The 20,674-nt window shown below is 35.2% G+C and overlaps 2 protein-coding genes and 1 pseudogene across 10 annotated transcripts in view; 2 read left to right on the plus strand and 1 right to left on the minus strand.

Moving 5' to 3' along the window:
• Window positions 1-9,116, plus strand: part of CEP57L1 (centrosomal protein 57 like 1) — a 75,436-nt gene extending 66,320 nt beyond the window's left edge. For all 4 annotated transcript variants that reach the window (XM_060616346.3, XM_078447195.2, XM_060616347.3 and 1 more), the window contains 6 exons: window positions 1,546-1,623; window positions 2,093-2,179; window positions 5,210-5,287; window positions 5,404-5,648; window positions 6,894-7,038; window positions 8,865-9,116. In XM_060616346.3, coding sequence (XP_060472329.1) covers window positions 1,546-1,623; window positions 2,093-2,179; window positions 5,210-5,287; window positions 5,404-5,648; window positions 6,894-7,038; window positions 8,865-9,083 — 852 coding nt within the window. In that variant the 3' untranslated portion in view covers window positions 9,084-9,116. The remainder of the gene's footprint in view (window positions 1-1,545; window positions 1,624-2,092; window positions 2,180-5,209; window positions 5,288-5,403; window positions 5,649-6,893; window positions 7,039-8,864) is intronic.
• On the minus strand, window positions 3,572-4,366 carry LOC132667477 (ubiquitin-conjugating enzyme E2 D3 pseudogene; annotated as a pseudogene).
• Window positions 9,117-10,128: 1,012 nt separating the features above from the next.
• LOC132667472 (uncharacterized) overlaps window positions 10,129-20,674 on the plus strand; it is a 177,155-nt gene continuing 166,609 nt past the window's right edge. For 5 of the 6 annotated variants that reach the window (XM_060616336.3, XM_081795770.1, XM_060616338.3 and 2 more), the window contains exons 1-2: window positions 10,129-10,680; window positions 11,483-11,648. The gene's annotated coding sequence lies outside the window, so the exon portion shown is untranslated. Of the gene's footprint in view, window positions 11,649-20,674 lie in introns of all 6 variants that reach the window. The other variant, XM_060616334.3, reaches the window with a different exon arrangement.

Below are 20,674 nucleotides of genomic sequence, written 5' to 3' on the forward strand. Positions count from 1 at the left end.
GAAATCAAGAGTTGGACGCTTACCCAACTGAGCCACCCAGGCACCCGTTTTATTCCTTTAATTCCACATATGAGTGAAATCATACGGTATTTGTCCTTCTCTTTTTTCACTTAGCATTATACTCTCTAGCTCCATCCACATCATTGCGAATGGCAAGATTTCATTCTTTTTTATGGTTGAGTAATATTCCTGTGTGTGTGTGTGTGTGTGTGTGTGTGTGTGTGTGTGTGTGTGTGTGTTTGTGTATATACACATGCCACATCTTCTTTATCCATGCATCAGTCGTGAACCCTTGGGCTGTTTCCATAATTTGGCTGTTATAGTAATGCTGCTATAAACATAGGGGTGCACGTGTCCCTTTGAATTAATATTTTTGTATTCTTTGGTTAGATACCTAATAATGCAATTTCTGGGTAGTTCAATTTTTAACTTTTTTTTTTTTAATTTTTTAATGTTTATTTTTGAGAGAGAAAGTGAGAAAATGCGAGCAGGGGAGAGGCAGAGAGTGAGAGAGACACAGAATCCAAAGCAGGCTCCAGGCTCTGAGCAGTCAACACAGAGCCCTACTTGTGGCTCAAACCCATGCACTGTGAGATCATGACCTGAGCCAAAGTCGGACGCTTAACCGACTGAGCCACCCAGGCACCCCTATTTTTAACTTTTTGAGGAAACTCCATACTGTTTTCCAGAGTGGTCGCACCAGTTTGCATTCCCACCAACAGTGCGAGAGGGTTCCCCTTTCTCCACATTCTCACCAACACCTGTTGTTTCTTGTGTTGTTGATGTTAGCCATTCTGACAGGTATGAGGTGATATCTCATTGTAGTTTTGATTTGCATTTCCCTGATGATAAGTGATGTTGAGCATCTTTTCATGTGTCTTTGGTCATCTGGATATCTCCTTTGGAAGAATGTCTATTCATGTCTTCTACCCCTTTACTTGGATTATTCATTTTTGTGGTGTTGAGTTTTATAAGTTCTTTGTATATTTTGAATACTAACCCTTTATCAGATATGTCACTGGCAAATATTTTATCCCATTCTATAGGTTGCCTTTTAGTTTTGTTGATTGTTTCCTTCACTGGACAAAAGCTTTTTATTATGATATATTCTATATATTATATTTATTATATGTCTTCCTATGAATTCCCTCTGCCAACAACTGCACCCTTATAATATGCACACAGTAGAAATTTATTGTGATTTGTCTATGTTTTGAATGAAACACTGAGACCCAAGCTATAATTGTTTGACCCTCTAGACCTCAGAAGTTTCATCATTACAATTTTGTTGCTGGAAGTTAATGTCTTTGCATGTACATTCTTTGCTTTCCCTTTGTTCCTCTTATATGTAATAGCAGATAAAGAAGCATAGGAAGGAAGCCAGGAAAAATCTTAGCATCTTTTGCCCTTTATTTTTCTTTCTTTCTGTTTAATTTGCTGAACTATTAAGAATTAAGACTCCAAAGACTCTATTTGGAAAAAGAACAAAGGATATTTGACTCTAGGTTTTATATAACAATCCCAGTTTTTTTTGTTCTTTTGCAGGGCAAGATTAAACATTTAGAAGAAAAACTTAAGGAAGAAGAACATCAGCGTAAGCTATTTCAGGACAAAGCATCAGAAGTAAATAGAGCATTATATTATTTATCAAAATAAACCACAGATTATTTATTATACTTATTTTTCATTGTCTGAAGCCTATAATTTCTGCTTCATTGCTTGTTAGTTTTGTCTCTTTTTGCTATACTAATGAAATTCTTAGTAAGTCAGCCAGTATATTTATATACTTGGATGCACTGCCAAGAGAGGTCTTGTAGTGTTGAAATTTTGACATATATCTACAAAAGAATTCCTGATATAGATTTTCAGTTGATTGGTATACGTGTATTAAGTAATGCATTCTCTCATAAACAGAAAATGGTTGTAATTATCAATAGACTTAGTAGCTTTCACATACAAAAAATAGTATTTGGAGTTTTCTTCCTCAGAAAGCATTTTTGTCTTTATAAACTGAGACTTGATTTCTCATTATAATGTCTTTGAAGAGCTTATTAAAAATCAGTTTTATAAAGCTTGTTCTTTAATATTGTAGCTTCAAACTGGACTTGAAATCAGTAGAATTTTAATGTCTTCAGTATCAAATAAAAAATGCTCCAAGGAGAAGAAGAAATCTTCAAAGGTAGGCAGATACTTTATTCTTATTTGCTAATGTCTATTTCTTTACTCTTCTAATATTTATATCTATCTATTTCCAAAAAGAATTTGAAGAAATTTATAATAAAAGGCATGCAATAATGCTATGAAATGTGGATTAAAACATAAGTTGAGTGATGATGGTTTTAGGTTTGAGGATAGAATATTCTATAAAACCTAGGTTAAAGAAAGTATCCATAGTTGAGCACAAAACCTAGTTCCAAGCTTGCTCGACAATCAAAGCAAAAAGGAGCATGTAACGGTCAGTATATCTGTCTTTGTGAAATAACAATGAGCATTCCAGTTTTTCCAGAGAGACAGACATTTTTCTAGTTCTAAACTCTTTTTTTTTTTTCAGTATGTACAACTTTATTGAAGAAAAATAAATCAGTTACTAGCAGAGCTATTAGTTGATTACTCATCCATTGACAGCTTGTATCATTTATTTAATGCTGTATTAAATGGTGTATTGGAAGATAGATTAACAAATAGCTCCAAGTCTCCTAACAATTTAAATGAAAATTTAAAAATGTTTGAGACCCCATTTTGGAATACAAAGGGTATTTGGCTTCCAGTTTCCATTCTCTATAGAACAAGAGCATGTCATTCCTATATTAACATGCATAAAATACATCACATTTTCTGTTCTGCTGATGCCATAAATTAATACCATTTCTCCAGTCACATCAGTTTTTTTTAATGTTTATTTATTTTTGAGAGAGAGAGAGGCAGAGTGCAAGTGGGAGAGGGGCAGAGAGAGAGAGAAAGAGACACAGAATCTGAAACAGATTCCAGGCTCCCAGCTGTCAGCACAGAGCCCTACGCTGGGCTTGAACCCATGCACTGCAAGATCATGACCTGAGCTGAAGTCGGACCCTGAAGCAACAGAACCAACCTAGGCGCCCCCCCAGTCACATCATTTTTGAGCATAAAGTATCTCTAACAGTAGAAGGTTTAAAAAAAGAATGGGTACTTGAATAATGCTGCTTCCTTTGATGTGACAACCGAGCATCCACCTCCCTCCCGCTCAGGTGATTTCTTCAGTGTATTAGAGCAGTGCAGGATGGTTTTAGTCTCATAACCAAGTTAGAGTAAAGACACTGGCCACATAATACACATGCTCCTTTTTAAAAAAAACAATTCTGAATCTTGGGCAACTGTTCCCTTATAACTACTTTTTAGTTTCTAAAAGCAGTTGTTGTCCAAAGCTGGTCTTTGTCAGATGAGTATGCAAATGAATGGAGGGAGATAAACAAAAAATAACATTTTAAAAGATGAAGTCTGATAAGGGAGTAGCCAGATAAGAAAATCAAAAAAGGAACAGTAATTTAAAGTTTATTCCAGCTATAATGCAGGCTATTCTGACTTTAAGGTAGCATCACATAGCATACTTCTGAGTCCATTTCCAGGATACTCTGTTGTACTTCTATTTTATAGATCCATGCAGTCTCTGGCACTAGGGTGTCATCTGGGTTTGGATCATATAGCAGGGAACAAATGGATAATTTAGAAATAATTAAAGCAGAAGATCACTGTGATCTTCGAATATCAAGGCAAATGCTACCAATCCTGTAATATTTGAAAAATATTGATTGATAAATTCTTCTTGTAAATGCAACCTTAGGTGGTTTCAAGGAAGAGTCTATAGGAAAACGAATTGTCAAAAAGAATACACTGCCTCAATATGAGCCATCATTAGGTCCCATAATTGTGGCTTGCTGATGAAACATTTCTTCCCCAACTGGACCTGCAGAACACTGTGCTAGAGGGTCATGGGCCAAATCACTCTTATTAATCCATTTCAATCCCATAACTTGTGCATTTTGTCTGGCCCCTCACTTTCTCAATGGGTGCTCAAAGACTGGACCAAAACTCTTGATTATCTAGGCACAGGGAAGGATTGTCTTTTTGTCTCACACTGGTTCTGCCAGACACAGGCACAGAGGGAGGGGCCAGGGCTTCCCTCAAGCTGCCCCTAGTACTAAACTCAGAGAAACGTATTCTGCAATACTTTATAAAAGTGGCACTAAATGACACAACAGATGATAACAATACAATAGATCCTGGAAGCAGTTTTATATAATCTAAGGTCACCAGAACCCATTTGTTAGAAGGACAGTAATAATTGTCTGTCAGTTCAGATCTTGGGAACACAGAAACTCCTCAGATTGGAAAAGTAGTAATTATACACAGTTGAAAATTTAGTACTATCAATAAATACAATAAAAAATCAGTGACAACTCTGCAGATGAAAATAAAACCCAATCTAAGCGAGGCCTTTAAGAATTCATAAGTGACACTGTTCTTAAGACTGAGAAAAAAAAAAAGATGCCTACGTATCTTGCTACTTCTGATAAAGAATAAAAATACTTAACATAGTTATTTGGTCCAGCTCATCCTGCTTTGCTATCAGTGATTAAGCTGTAGTACATCTATAACATGAAATACTACACAGAAATAAAAAGAATGTGTTGATATTTGCTGGATCCTGTTGAAGGAGATTTGGATCGTTTTCAGTTTTTGACTATCACAAATAAAGCTGTTATGAACATTTGCATATAGGTTTTTGTGTGAATGTAGGTTTTAATTTTTCTGGGATAAATATCCAAGAGTATAACTGCCAGGTCATATGAGAAGTACATGTTGAGTTTTACAAGAAATTTCCAAATTATTTTCCAAAGTGGCTATATTATTTTGTATTCCTACAAGTGATGCATGAGTGATCTGGCTTCTCTGTATGTTTGCCAGCATTTGTTGTCACTGTTCTCCATTTTGGCCATCCTGTTAGCTGTGTAGTGATATTTCATTGTAACTTGCATTTTCCTAATGGCTAATGTGTTGCAGATCTTTTCATGTATTTATTTGCCGTACATATGACCTTTTCAGCAAAATGTCTATCCATATTTTTTGCTTCTTTCTAATCAGATTGTTCACTGTTGAGTTTCAAAACTTCTTCATATCATAAACGTCTTAAAAAATTTTTTTTGTTTACTCTTTTTCCTTTGTTAATATTTAGAAAACTAAATGTTTAAAGAGAGGACCACATCAGCAAATTTATTCCAAGTTTGAATCACTGCCTATTATGGCTGAGAAGGTAAGAGAGGAAAAAATGAAGATACTTGTTCTGACACACTCCTGTTTTGTTGTAAGTGCTATTTAAATACCATGAGTCATTTAAAATTGTTCTCAGCTATTTCTTTTCCCCTAAAGTCTGCCAGTGCAGGCCATTCTGTGAATAGAAGTATGCAAAGCCTCCTGCAGATGATGCAACATTATGGGCCACATATCCTTCGGAAACCTACTGAAGTTACTGAGCTTAGATGTCTCTACAAGCCTACTAGAACAAGTGCCCAGTGTAAAGCTGAACCTTTTGACTCAAAAAATTCCCTTTCTATTTGTGACAATTTGTCTGAACTTTTGATGGCAATGCAAGGTGAACTGGACCAAATGAGTATGTAAGTATTTTTATTCTTTATCAGAAGAAGTAGCAAGATATGTAGGCATCTTTTTTCTTCTCAGTCTTAAGAACAATGCCACTTATGAATTCTTTACCTTTTTTTAAACTTAAAAAAAATTGTTTTAATGTTTATTTTTGAGAGAGAGAGACAGAGCACAGAGGGGCAGAGAGAGAGGGATACACAGAATCCAAAGCAGACTCCAGGCCCTGAGCTGTCAGCACAGAGCCTGATACGGGGCTTGAACTCATGAACCATGAGATCCTGACCTGAGCTGAAGTCAGACGCTTAACTGACTGAGCCACCCAGGCACCCCTGCCACTTATAAATTCTTAAAGGCCTCACTTAGATTGGGACTTACTTTCATCTGCAGAGTTGCCACTGATTTTTCATTGTATTTACTGATAGTATTTAAATTTTCAACTGTGTATAATTACTGCTTTTCCAATCTAAGGAGTTTCTGTGTTCCCAAGATCTGAACTTATAGACAATTATTACTGTCCTAACAAATGGGGTCAGGTGACCTTAAATTATAACTCACAAATGCTTTTATAAGAAAGATTCTCCTTTTGCTTTTTATAATCTTTTTAATTAAGTGGCATTTCATTAGACAAGTAGGAAAGCAGTTTCTTGTTTTAAACTCTGTCTGGTCTGCATTATAAGTTTTGAAGCATCCATAGTAAACAAGATTCTGTATAGGATACATATTTTAAGCCCCAAGTTTAAATATATATTCAACAAAAATCCCAGACAATACGAGATTTGGGTAGCCAGCTAGTTGAAATAAGACCTCTGTAGAAGATATAGCTAGTTCTCTTGACAGTAGTAGGCAATCACCAAATCTAGGGGTTTCTCAGGCAAATACTTTTATAGCTGTAATTCTTCCTAAACACCCTATATTAAGAATTCCAAAGTTGGAACTAAAGAGAATCCTTTAATACTTTTAGCTAAGGACATCAGAATGTTTTATTACATTTAGCTATGAGTATCAAAAATTTGGACTTTATTCTAAGGTTCTTTAAGACCCTAAGTCTAGGATATTTCTAAATTTATCTAATCTCAAATCACAAGAGCCTTTTATATTTACTGTAGATTTAATTAGATAACCCTACATAAAGAGACTGTCTTTGAAGATTAATATTTAACTGGCAAAAATTTATGATTGAACAGAATATTGTTTAATTATACCAAAGACATATAACATATAAACCATAATAGTACTTGATATTTGCTATTCTTTCATAGGGAGCACGAAGAACTACTAAATCAAATGAAGGAGACTGAAAGTCATTCAGTCTGTGAAGACATAGAATGTGAACTAGAGCATTTAGTCAAGAAAATGGAAATTAAAGGAGAACAAATTTCCAAACTGATGAAGCATCAAGATAATGTAAGAAGGCTTTAGTTAAAGATTTTAATAAAAAGATAACATATTTGGAGTCAATGTTATATCTCTGCATGATCTTTCAAATTTGAGGTCTGTATATGTGGTTTAGTGAAAAGATGACAGATAGAAATTAGGCCTATTATAGAGCCATCTGTCCCATTGGAATAACATGGCTTCCTACATAACTCTCCAAGATAATTGTAAAGTAAGGGGAACAAGAATGTTTAGTTATGTATTCAGAAATGACCTTGGGAAAATTTTGAGGGAGGCTAAGTTTGCTTTGCAGCCCTCCTGGTTACCCTTTTAACATTCTTGCCCTTTATTTTTCCTGCCCCTAATGCTTTAATGAAGACTCTTATGTTGACAGGTCTCTGTTTCAGTACCCGTACATAACCTGGCTCCGCAAGCAGTACTCTAATGCTAAAACCATTGTTTGTACTTTCCCAGAACAAGTTAGGCTGTGTTCCATTCCCTGGGGACCTATGCTTAACTAGCTATAGTGTGGTGGTAAGGGGGACTCTGTCCTTGCATGCAAATGCTTAATAACTAAGAATGGCATAGCAATTTTAATATTTCAACAGAAGAATCATGGAATATGATAATATTTTATCCCAAGACAGTGACTCCATAGGTTGGATTATTAGCACTATTACCCTGCTGGAGCAGAAGGTAGAAGTCTTTCCAGGAACCCTCAAATCACATCATGTAGCTATCTGCCTATATAGAATAGTCAGCATTCATATAAGTTGGTGATATATTAACCTCACAACTCAGCCTTCCCCGCTTTTATAGGAAAGTGATAAAGGATTCAGAATTTTACTGCCTTTATTCTTCTATGACCAATAAAGAGAAAAAGAGGAAATGAAACTTTTAAAGCAAATATCTTCATTTTACTGGCTTTTAAAGCTATAGTAAGTAAATTTTTTTGTATGATTGTGTTAGGGTGAAGATTATAAAACATACACTTTCTTAGAATTGCATAGGAGAAATTTGAAGGGAATACAAAAATAGTCATATTTTTAACATACATAAATTAAATTTTGAAAAATATTATTTCTACTCCATAATAGCTATAGCAGTATAAATTTTCAAGCATTTTATCATGATAAATTTAATTTCTGAAATTTAAATGGCCTTGGACACATACTAGGTTCTTAGCCAATATCTGGATCAGATCTACAAATTAGGCCCATGCATAAGTGAAATAGACTAAGTAATGGACTGGGTTTGGCAGAAATAGGTTTTGGCTAGTTGATAGGTTTTGTTTCATTTAATTCCATCAACTGTTACCAGATACCACCCAATGAGACATCTTTTAACTGGCATTCAGTAATACTTTAAATTCAGGAATACTTTCAAGTAAAATATGTATATGTACATTCAACTCTATAAATTCAGTGCTCATTCCTGAAAGGTCTTTTTCTCTTGTCTCTGTTCTCCAGTTTTTACTCGTTTCATATCCCTTATAAATCTTCCTTGCAGCTTTTCACTGATCTTCTCAGTCCACATTGATCTTGTCCTACTTTGGCCTTCTCAAATAAACACCTTTTGTCCCACTCAGAGTTATCCCAGCCTGAATTATTCTCTACTTGTCACATATATGCTTTTCTTTCACTAATAAAAGCTATAAGCTTTTTGAGAGCAAGGTTTGTTTTATTCATTATATTTCTACCTAACTGGCATAGTGTTAGGCATATGATAGGTATTCAGTAAAGACCTAATGAACTTTTTAAAAATTTCATGTAACCTTTAAACCGTCAATCCAATCCATTTTAGGGTATATTTTTTATATCTTTTTTTACTAAAATGTTAGATTTTTTTCTCTCCAGGTCCGTAAACTGCAGCAAAAAATTCAAAACTCAAAGATGAGTGAAGCTTCAGGTATTCAGCGAGAAGATAGCAGCCCTAAAGGATCAAAGAACATAAAAAATAGCCCCAGAAAATGTTTGCTAACTAACTCTCTTCAGAAGAACAGCAACTTTCATCCAGTACGAGTCCATAATCTTCAAATGAAATTGCGAAGAGATGATATCATGTGGGAACAGTAATAACACAATAGTAAAACTATCACCTTACATGAACTCTTGTCAATGAGATCTTGAATTGTCTAAAGTGGTTTTAATTTAATATACCTTATGAAATTTTGAATTATGTTTCTAGTCCTTATAAAGTGTCAAGTTGTAATATTTTTAAATTAATGCGTAACAACCTCCTAAGAGTCCCAAATAATAAATGACTGCGTTTTTGTTTCTCTGACTGAAATACCTAATCTCACCATGTTTTAGACACATTGCTCATTTTGCAGACCTCTTAAGCTAAATCTAAGAAATTATACTGGATTGATGGTATTCAAAATTAAGTGAAAGTTGAGATACAAGTACCATTCCACTTTTTTATTTAGTAGGCTTATAACCTTAAGAACCAATATAAAATGAACAGAGTAAGGAAACGTCTTTTACCTTTCCTGGTGCTTCTTCCCTATCTTATTTTATGAGCTATGAAATGTTTTTCTTTTTTGTAAATGGAAGAGCCCTGTAAAGAAGCCTTTAGCCCAAGTTTTTATGTGACAATTATAAATAGGAACTCATGGTTACTTAATTTTTAGATGTCAATAACTTAACTGCAGAAGCCGTTTTCTGCAATTACTATTCTCTTTTACAAATCCAGTGCTGCTTTTTAACACCAGTGATCTATTTATCTTATTCCTTTATCACTAAAACTTTTGATGAGTTTTAGTCTTTGCATTATGTATAATATTCATCAGTATAAATTGAGAATGTAAATTTCCAGGACCCACTTTTATAGGAAAGTACAGGAAAATGAAATTGGATGTTTTATTACCTTATCCAGTAACAATTCAGAGAAATATCTTTTTTTTATATATTTTTAAGTCAGTGATGTCATAAGCAATGTCTTTGTATATGTATGCTTTATAATAAATTTACACTTGTTGACCTATCTTTCCAGAAACCTATGGAAACTATTATGACTCTTGAACTTTTTTGTTTTTTTCACTGAAATCCTTTGGGCCAACTAGAGAACTGAAGTCATCAGCTGAAGTAGAAATAGAAGACTGACAGAAAAGGCATAATAGAAGGGAGAAACTCAGAAGCTAGGGTAGCAGTTTAAGAGATGGTGATTCCAAAGGGTCAGAATTGATGGTACATTTATCTACAGCTGGGGGAATGATCAAGCTATAGGTATGAAAGAATTTTCAGGTCAAGATCTTGGGGAGCTAGGAAAAGCAATTATGTTAAAGACAGTCCTCCTAAGAAATTCCCTAAAAGTGTGTGTGTGTGGCGGGGGCGGGGGGAAGGTGGTAATTGTAGATCTCTGGTGAGGGAAGAAGAAAACTGATTCATTCTCACTGAGAGCAGAGGTGCTAAGTTAGAAGAACTTTCCAAACCTGAAGTGCAAAAATGACTGAAAATGGGCAGATGGATACTTGAAATTATCCTTGAAAGTGACTAATGATGGAGATGAAAGGTTGTCTCTGGTTTAAATACTGCATGTGTCCTTCACCCACTCTTATTCCCTCTCCCTCTGCAGCTTCTTCAGCCCCAGAGACGTTCCACAGAGTTCTTCATCTAAATTCATTTTCATCACCTTACCTACTTTTCAACTTTGCCTTTCCTCCTTGAGAATGTGAGTGCTGTAGTTTAAACTTAGCAAAAAACTCACCAGGGCCGTAATGCAGCCCTGTCTCTTTCTGTGTCTTTGTTTTCCATGCACTTAGGAAAGTGGCTGACTACACTTAGATTGTCAGTAGTGAAGTCATCACTTGTGAAACTGTATTGGTAAAACAAAAACAAAGTCATTCTAGGAACACTTGAATATTTTAGTTAAGAATTGAGAATTTTCTTGGAAAATCAATGTAGCATAGAAGAAAAACCATAAGATTTCAGAATTAGAAGACTTGGGTTCAAATTGTGACTCCACCATTTAGTAGTTTGAACAATCAAATAACTTTTCAGGGCCTCCATTTCTTATTTGTAAAGTAGGGATTGTATTGCTACCTAACTCACAGCGTTGTTGTGAGGAATAAATGGAAGTAACGTGTCATAGAAACCACCCAGCAGAGGGTTGGCATTGAGTAAAAACTCAATAAATGTTAAATCTGACTGCCCTGCCCCACCAAAAATTGTCAGACAACCTGAGTTTGCATGTGTTAAAGCCTGAAAGCGAGAGCCAAAACGTATTCTTTGTAAAAGTGGGAATATTCTAATTACTTGGGTTTTTTTTTTCTTCTTCTTTTCTGTGTCTGAGAGGAAATTGTTCTGGCTTATTCCCTAGCTCAGGTTTCTAGTGAGAGTGGGTAAAGAATATAATCTTACCATGGTGTAGAAATACATAATCACACATGGCAACTTGATTTGGAATCTGTTTTGGTTGTTGGGTGACATTATGGAGAAACACTAAAGAATTGTCTCTTGTTGCTCCGTCACAGCTACTGAACTAGAAATGTGTCCTGCTCACAGACTGCAGCTTACCAGAGCCTTTGACTCCTCAGGGGTGGAGCAAATGATTTCCTTCTTGGACAAGGGCAATCTGTGGCCAGTGTACAAGAGTTGCCATGGCAACCCTGCAGCTGCGCTCTGCCTAGCAGAGACTCGGTAGGATATCGTGGATTTTGTTCACTTAAGTGAAAAACAGGTTTGTTTGTTTTTTATTTAATCAGAAATTGAAAAAAATGAAATTGGAACTGTCTAGCCAAGACAGGTCTCAACTTCGATGAAACTGTGAAACTAGAAAGTGAGTGTTTAAAACAGCAGGTATTGTGAATATTCTAATTCTGGAAATAGCAGTTCCTGGAATCTTGAGTTAACTGTACTTGTATGGGTCATTGGCAGCCTAGCCATTTTTATTGGGTATTAGCTGAATATAGAGGGGTTGAAGGGACATGCTCATTTTTCAGCAGTATAAGATAAAAGGAGATACTTAAAATAGGGAGCTAGCTAGTGGTGGTGGTGTACTTAAAAGTTGTTTTTGAGGGATGCCTGGGTGGCTCAGTCAGTTAAGCATCCAACTCTTGATTTTGGCCCATGTCATGATCTCAGGGTCATGACATCAAGCCCCAGGGTGGGGCCTGCTTAAGATTCTCTCTCTCTCCCTTTGCTTTTCAGCTGCTCATGCACACTAGTGCACATTCTCTCTCTCTCTCTCTCTCTCAAAAAAAAAGTTGTTTTTGAGATTTTTATATAGACTTTTTACTTTAAAAATACAACTATACAGGGGCGCCTGGGTGGCTCAGTCGGTTAAACTTCCGACTTGGCTCAGGTCATGATCTCGCGGTTTGTGAGTTCGAGCCCCACGTTGGGCTCTGTGCTGACAGCTCCGAGCCTGGAGCCTGCTTCAGATTCTGTGTCTCCGTCTCTCTCTGCCCCTCCCCCACTTGTGCTCTGTCTCTCTCTATCAAAAATAAATAAAATGTAAAAAAAAAAAAAATATTTAAAAAAATATAACAATACAACTAAAAAATTACAACTTTTAACTATAAAGGAGTAGTCTTAGTCTGTAACAGGACATCAAAAAATTAAATTAAAATTTGATTGCAATGTGGTGAGAATCAAACTAAGGGGGAAAGTCTAGTTGGTTATGCACAGTGGAAGAACTGCTCACCGTGGCCAAAAATGTGCCAGCTGCCATTGTTGGTGTAGAGTAAATAGTGAAACTCCTAATGGGGTTTCCTGGAACTCTATTCAGCTGTAACTAAAGCTGTCTGCACTGAGAACATTTAATTGTATGTGAAGTTTAGATAACTAAGCTGACTCCCAGATGTATAATAAGACAAAACTCTCTACGGCATAATAGCATCTGTGAGGGGGAAAAAAAAAACTCATTATGGGTTCCATGGCACCTTTTGATGAAATGAAGATAAAATTATATTGGCTGTCATTGATGTAAAACTAAATTTACTTCTTGGTAATTGAATATACTTGGCCAATGCTTCAGCCTTTTTCTTCACAATCTATATGCTTATTTTCATGTAACTTCTTTAATTCCTTTTTCATATTTTGTTATGTAAGGAGAATTAGTCATAACAAAATTGTAAAGTTTAAAGTTTTAAAATATTGTCTAGGTCAGAGGTTTTTTTTGTTTTTTTGTTTGTTTTTTTTTTTTTTTTTTATTGTAGTTGTGAATCATTTGAAGAATCAGGTGGATTTTTTTTTTCCTGGTAGAATTTTTGGGAGTGTTCTCCTTATTGGTATAGAGTCATTGAATTCTCATTTGGTGCAAGATCCTGCTAGATGCCATAGGCAATTATTAGAACTATAAATTAGCACACCCCAATTCAGGGGTTTATTTTTTAAAGAAATAGAAGTTTATCTTTTACTATGAAGAAGTTTATTTTTTTACTATGTATGTATGGTTCATTGTGTACCTATGTGCTTTGATAGTTTCAGCAGAAAATAATAGAGAAGCAAATTGTTACTTAATGCTCTAAAGCAGTTTTGTGACAATATAGGTCTTGTTAATGACCAGTTCAGCAGTCCGTAGTGTTGGGAGACTGAATCCAATGTGCTTGGAGGAGGAACGTTGGGAATTATGAGTTAGCTGTCAAAAAAGATACGTAAGTGATGAATCACTGAATTCTACTCCTGAAATCATTATTACACTATATGTTAACCAACCTGGATTTAAATAAAATTTGAAAAATTTTTTAAAGATAAAAAGTTCTGTGACATAATCATTTTTCTGGAATAATCTTTTAAAATAAGGGTGAATTTATCCATCGTACTCTCTGCCTAGATTTTTCCTGCATAGATATTGCTTGTCTAGCCTTACCTCATTCTTCAGGTCTCAATTTACTGCTTCCTCTAGGAAGCTCTCTTTAAATCTCCCCTTAATACCCCCCCCCCCCCCCCCCGCCCCGGCTTCTCCCAAATCTGGCTCAGCTGCCTCTTCTTGGTATTTCTCCTTTGTTTGCACTTAGTATACTTTCTTGTTATCGTTTATTTGTTTGTCTTTCCCATAGACTGAAATCTCCCTAAGGGCATGATCCTGCCTTGCTTACCACTGTAGCCCAGCACTTGGCACAATACCTAGCCCATAAGTAGACCTCTCAATAAATATTTGATAATTGCTTGTCATGAAACTTAGTTAACCTTCTTTGATGGTCTCATCAGAGTAAGCATAATGGGTCAGGTACTGCTGTTTTAGACACCAGTTCAATTGTGCTGCTGTTTCATCTTTCAAGGATATGTGACCAAGTTTTACATAATCATTGGTTAAAATATTCCAGTATTTTGTTGTTTGTTTGGGTGTACAGACAACAGGCACTCAGAATCATGCTTTCTTTGATTTTATAATGCTAAGAGGAAGAGATTAGAGAACAAAGGTAGTTCTTTATTTGTGTATTGGTGTGTTGGACATGTTCATTCAGGAAGTAGTTACTGATCTCTACTCAAGTATTTGTTGATCTCCAGGATACTGTGCTAGATGCTATGGGAGATTCAAAGACACATTATACATGAATTCTCTCTTCACGTTGCTTAAAGTCTGATAGAGGAGACTGTACAGAAATATAACAGAAGGAAGAAAACAATAGTTGACATAGAGGTATAATGACCATCCCAGAGAAGATGCTTAAATATTTGTCTACTAAATTTCTCATCTATTGATAGATAAAGTTGGCCTATTTGTATTTCTTCATTTTTTTTCTTGATATATATAGCTTTCATTTGCTTTTTCACCTCATGGCAGTATTGGACTAGGATTCTTAATTCTTGTTGATTGAAGATACTAGTTCACTTAATATAAATTTCAAAGATGTATTGTCTACATAACTATGTATCAAGACACGAGTAGAAAAAATAGGTATGAAACACTGAAGTAAAATAAGGGAGTAGAGAATAAAGAAGGTAAAAAAAATCAAGCAATAATGACTGAGACTAAAACAGAAAAGTAATAGTTTTTGACTTGCACAGAATTATGCAAATGATTACCACTCACTTTTCTTATGAATTTAAGCCACTCAATTCCTTCACACTTCAGCTTCCCCATAGGTTGGACCAAGTCAGTGTTTTTCAAACTGCAGGTCCTATCCTACTAATGGATTGTGAAATCCATTTAGTGGGTCACTATGAACACTTTTTAAATGATATTAGAATAGCATTGAAAATATCAGGGTACATCACACACAGAGAAGGTCGTCAATATTTTTGTGAAACTCTGTGAGTACTGGATAATAATTTAAAATGTAGTCCTAAATGTTATTTAAGGAAGAAGAAGTTGGCTCTTAATAAATCTTTAAAAGGAATGTATTTGAAAGATGTGGAGGAAAGACAGCCAGTTTAAATTAGGAATACTCCCAAATATCCCTTATGGTTTGTGGCAATCTACTATTTATCCCAGAAATACTATTACAGATGTGTTTTCTATATTTTACAGATAGATGTCCTGTTTTAACACCATTACATTTACTGGCCTATAGAACACTCTTTTCAAATACTAACCAACCTATATTAGAGAAATGTCACTTTTCTAATGTGGGCCCAAATAAATATATTCAAAGTGAATCCCTTAACAAATGACCTCATTATTCTTCATCCATTGTTTCTATCTAGTCACTGCTTCTGTGCAATCTAGCAAAGCATGGGTCCTATGGGTAGGAAAGAAATTTGTTCTGCAGGTGCTTAAGACATTTTGTTTTGTGTGTGCATGTGTGTGTGTGTAATTTTAATTTCAATTTTTTTTTTAATTTTTAACTTTTAAAATTTTTTTGAGAGATAGGGTGTGCATGTACATGTGGGAGAGGGACAGAGGAAGAGGGGGAGAGAGAATCCCAAGCAGGTTCCATGCCCAACGCAGAGCCATGAGATCATGATCTGAACTGAAATCAAGAGTCGGACACTTAGCCAACTGAGCCACCCAGGCACCTCTGGGTAGTTTTTAAATTCATAAAGATATGAGATTTATGAGAGAAAAACTGTGTGCATGTCAAATCTGAACATCAACATACAACAGCACTGAAAAAATTAAAAATTGATATACTATCAGTGTGGTGCTCTTTAAAGTTATGTCATTTTACTGAGCGTTAGACCTGATAGAATATTTTTAAATGAGTGAGTGGGTGAAATATATAAATACCTTACCTGGAGGGGCGCCTGGGTGGCTCGGTCGGTTAAGCATCCAACTTCGGCTCAGGTGATGATCTCACGGTTTGTGAGTTCGAGTCCCACATCAGGCTCTACGCCGACAGCTCAGAGCCTAGAGCCTGCTTCAGATTCTGTCTGTCTGTCTCTCTCTCTGTCTCTCTCTGCCCTTCCCCTGCTTGCACTCTCTCTCTCTCCCTCAAAATAAATAAACATTAAAAAATTAAAAAAAAAGAAACCTTACCTGGAAAATAGCTTCATTAAATAAAGTACTACTAAGAGGCTGTATTTCTGTGACTTTTGATATCCTCTTCAATGTATTTCTTTGTAGCCATATCAGCTCTGGGTTATGGTTAGAACATAGGGAGAAATGCCATAGGGAAGTGAACACTGGAATGATGTTCATTATAATGGGATTCTACCTACTTGTAAAAGTTTATTCATTACAAATTATTAAAGTTGCTTAAATAAAGAGATCTTAAAAGGAAGATTGTAAAATGAATAGACCTTCTAGTCATAGCTAAAATAATACACTGTTGACCTAATTTTAGTTGGCCTGATTAAGTAAATTTTAGGATAAGTTCAGAAATCATTGAAAGGTATTTTTTTGGTTAGTTTTCTTTGAAGTTAAATGTACATTGACTTGTATTTCTTAGAAAAATCTATTACTGAACTAGTACAGAATGTGAATCATTTCTTGTCTGAAATATAAGATTGATGTTTACAGAGCAGTTGTCCAGAATCTTCTTGCTGAACTGGAAAGTATTTCACTTTTTTTCACTGTAGGTCCTTTCAACTTTACAAATGTGTTATTTAAAACATAAATCATATTGGTACACAGGAAACCCATTTAAAATTAAATTTAAAAACACTCCTGAGAATTCCATGGAACATTTCTGGTTTTATAGTTTATAATTTCTAGCAAAAGAAAAATGTTTAATACCTTAAAAATATCTTTTCAGAGACAGCCAAATCTAAAATATGTAATACATATGAGAGAATAATGCTATTAATATCTTAACTATTGAATGCTTGAACACAACATAAAAAGCATCATTATCTTTGCTTTTCCCAAAATAAACTGAGCTAACAAATTTAAAGCTGGGAAATTCAGTACCAGAGTTAAAATAAGTTATTTTTAGGTATGGAATTTCTACTTTTACTTTAATCTCAAAACTAAATGGTATGTTAAAAACTTATTCTATATTTTTATGTATATAACTTATCTGCTTGAGAATTTATATCAGTTAATACATATCTTGATTCTCTCATATGATATGAGCACTGAGCTAAATTTTCAGATAAAGTACTTTTCTTTTTGTTCTTTTATAGCATAGGTTTCAAGTAGATGGAAGGCTGTGCCTTTGGTATTTGGGTAGGATATTTGCCTGTGATTTCAAATTCTCAGAGCAACTTCCTAACATTCCTATGAATGTTCCAGAAAAAGTAGAGTTTCTCTTAAGGAGTCTACTAAAATGCTATTGATTCAAACTTCCAGCTGCTGAAATAAAACATAAGCCACTTAGAGACTAAAGCATTTAGAAAAGAAAAGGAGTTCATATGCAAAGAAGATCTACAAGGGAGTCCAAGCTTTAGAAGGACAGCCTTAACAAATTAAAAATATGACAAGCATTTAGAGGAAAAAAGATACCTGCAAACTTACCAAGGTCACCAAGTTTGTATGCACTGTCTTTAAGGTGGAAAACAGCACTTTTTTCACATAATTGCCGTATCCAAAAAGGTCATCACATATCTTCAGACATTTCCAAAATCAGAGATATAGTTGTTTTAATTAGAGAGTAACTTACAAGAAAGACTCAAGATTTCATTTACTTGAGGAGCAAGAACTAGACAGGGTGATTGTTTGCTGATGTTACTTTATCTCAAGGTTGCAAAGTAAGTTTGCAGGGATTCCCCAAGACCACCTTTGTGTTCAATGATTTCACTAAAACAACACACAGAACTTAGAAAAGCTGTTGTACTCACAGTTTTGGTTTATTACAGCAAGAGAATACAGATTTAAATAAGCAACTGGAAAGGGGACATTGGACAAAGTCTAGGAAACACCAGGCATGAGCTTCCAGTTGTCCTCTTCCAGTGAAATCATGCAGACAAGCACTTAATTCTCCTCAAAATGATGTGTGGTGATATGCTTGCAATATTGCCAAGCAAGGAAGCTCCTCCAAGCCTTGGTGTTCAGGTTTTTCAGTATGGACTGATCACACAAGCATGGCTGACTGCTCATATGGCCAACCTTCAGTCTCCAGCCCCTCTGTAGGTCAAGCTGATACTGCATGGCCTAAGGCCATAGTGGACCATAAATCACATTGTTAGCATGAACTATCTGGGAGGCCTGCGGTCCCTAGGTAAACAAAAACATCATCAGGCAGGATATTCCAAGGCCTTAGAGGTCATCTCCTGGGAGTTGAGTAAAGACCAAACCTTTCTTTGGAATGTGAAAGGTTTACACAACTTAGACATGTTGTGTTGACCCTTTACACTGTTGTTTCATTTTGTTTTCTACTCTGGTATGTGATGTGCATTGCTTACCAATCTGGTTAAGATGTAAATTTTGCCTCCAAATTTCCTCCTAAAGCATGGCTCTGACCACATAAATTTGTCTACTGATTTTATGATACAGTATCATTACTTTGATATTTTGTGTTATTTGGTCAGTTTTATTATATGGATGTGACAAAAGGTGATGCTTAATGCACAGAGACCTTTTTATAATCTGGTTAGTGAAACTAGAGACATGTGATACCACAATTTAGGGATTAACTTTGGAGACTTTGTAAAGTCTTTAAGGCTGTCATTCCTTTATATGTAAGATACTGCTCCCATAAGCTCTTATACTGAAATCCGAAGCCAAGGGCCATTCAGTTCACCTCAGTCAAGTTGCTTGGAACTTGTTTAGTAATGGGCTTGCCATACCTACTTTAATGGGATTTGAGGCATAGCCACAGACAGTAAAGCAATTTTTCAATTACTACTTGGTAATAAGGAGAACAGGTTTTGATTGAACTTATGCTAAATAGCTACATGGCTATGAAAAGGAAGGAAACTTAGTAAAGGCATTTTGTATAATATTTAACAATTTTTACCATTTTGTGGTACATTGATATATGATTTTCTCCAGAATCATTATTTTTGTTTTCCTGCCAGTCTCTTACTTATAAATTCCATTAAATATTTCCAAATATTTTTTTTTCTGTAATTCTGAAGGGTCAGTTGGAACATAATACCATTTAAGGAATGTTTCTACCAGTTTATATAAGTGTAGCCAATAGATAGATCAAAATAATGTATGTCCCTTAGAAAGAAAGCATTCACAGAATTAACTCATTTAGTCCTAGGTGATAAATTCTTGTTATTCTGATTTGAGGTGAAGCACTCAATTTCTTGAAGTCATTTGCTTCTGGATTTAAAGAATCCTAGAAATCCTGACTCTATCTTTTGATAGTCTGACAGGTATCTTTTTGTCATGCTGATACCAGTTTACACTGAAAAATCTGTTTCCATGAGTCCGCTCCCTATAGAGTCAACAATTACGAGTATGGTAAGGTGTTTACTGAGGCTTTCATTCTTTTCATGTTTGTTCCAGAAGACTCCGTTTTTGCTCTGTATCTTATCATGGGGACTTGATGAAAAAGCAGAAACTGTCCGTGGATGACAGGGCTCAATGGCTTAGGTTAATTTTGTAAAGGCCAACAATACTAGAATAGTGGGGAGTAGAATCTTTTTTCTGAAGTGACACATAATCATTTTATAAGGATTTAGTCAATTATTATCCTGAGAGGATAATTTATGGATTGAGTAGGCATTAAAAAGTCTCCAGGTTCTTTTATCTCAAAATATTTTTAGGATTGTCAACTGCAAATAAAATATTCCTTTAAAAAAATCAATTTGGGGGGTGCCTGGGTGGCTCAGTTAGTTAATGCATCTGACTCTTGATTTAGGCTCAGGTCATGATCTCATGGTTCATGAGATTGAGCCTCACGTAGGTCTCCATGCTGACAGCACAGACTCTGCTTAAAATTCTCTCTCTCTCTCTCTCTCTCTCTCTCTCTCTCTCTCTCAAATAAACTTTAAAAATAAATAAATAAAGTTTAAAAAATCGTTACTGTGCCAATCTTTGTATAGAGACATGAGTATGCTTCTGGCCAACCTGAAAGTTACACAATTGCTAAAAATATCTTTATTTTATATTTATAGTAATACATTTACTTAAATGTAATTAACTTAGTTTAAGCTCCTCTGAACTGCTGTGCAAGTTCTTTTCATATGTAGGACTCAATAAGCAGGATGACTTTTGCAATAGTTTTGAGCTAATAAAAATCTGCAGTATACCAAACATATCTAATGATTTTTAGTATTCCTCCTTTTATAGGATAAATTAACAAAACTTTGGAGCTGTCTAGCAACTGTTTGGGAAACCCCAAAGAAAATTTTATATAGAAGACATAGTAATAGTTTATTATTCTGAATTTGCGAAATGCCATGTCAAAAAAAGTTATCAGAGGATAAAAGATATGATTAAGTGA

Source organism: Panthera onca, chromosome B2 (assembly GCF_046562875.1).
Source record: "Panthera onca isolate mPanOnc1 chromosome B2, mPanOnc1 haplotype 2, whole genome shotgun sequence".
Classification (NCBI taxonomy): Eukaryota; Metazoa; Chordata; class Mammalia; order Carnivora; family Felidae; genus Panthera; species Panthera onca.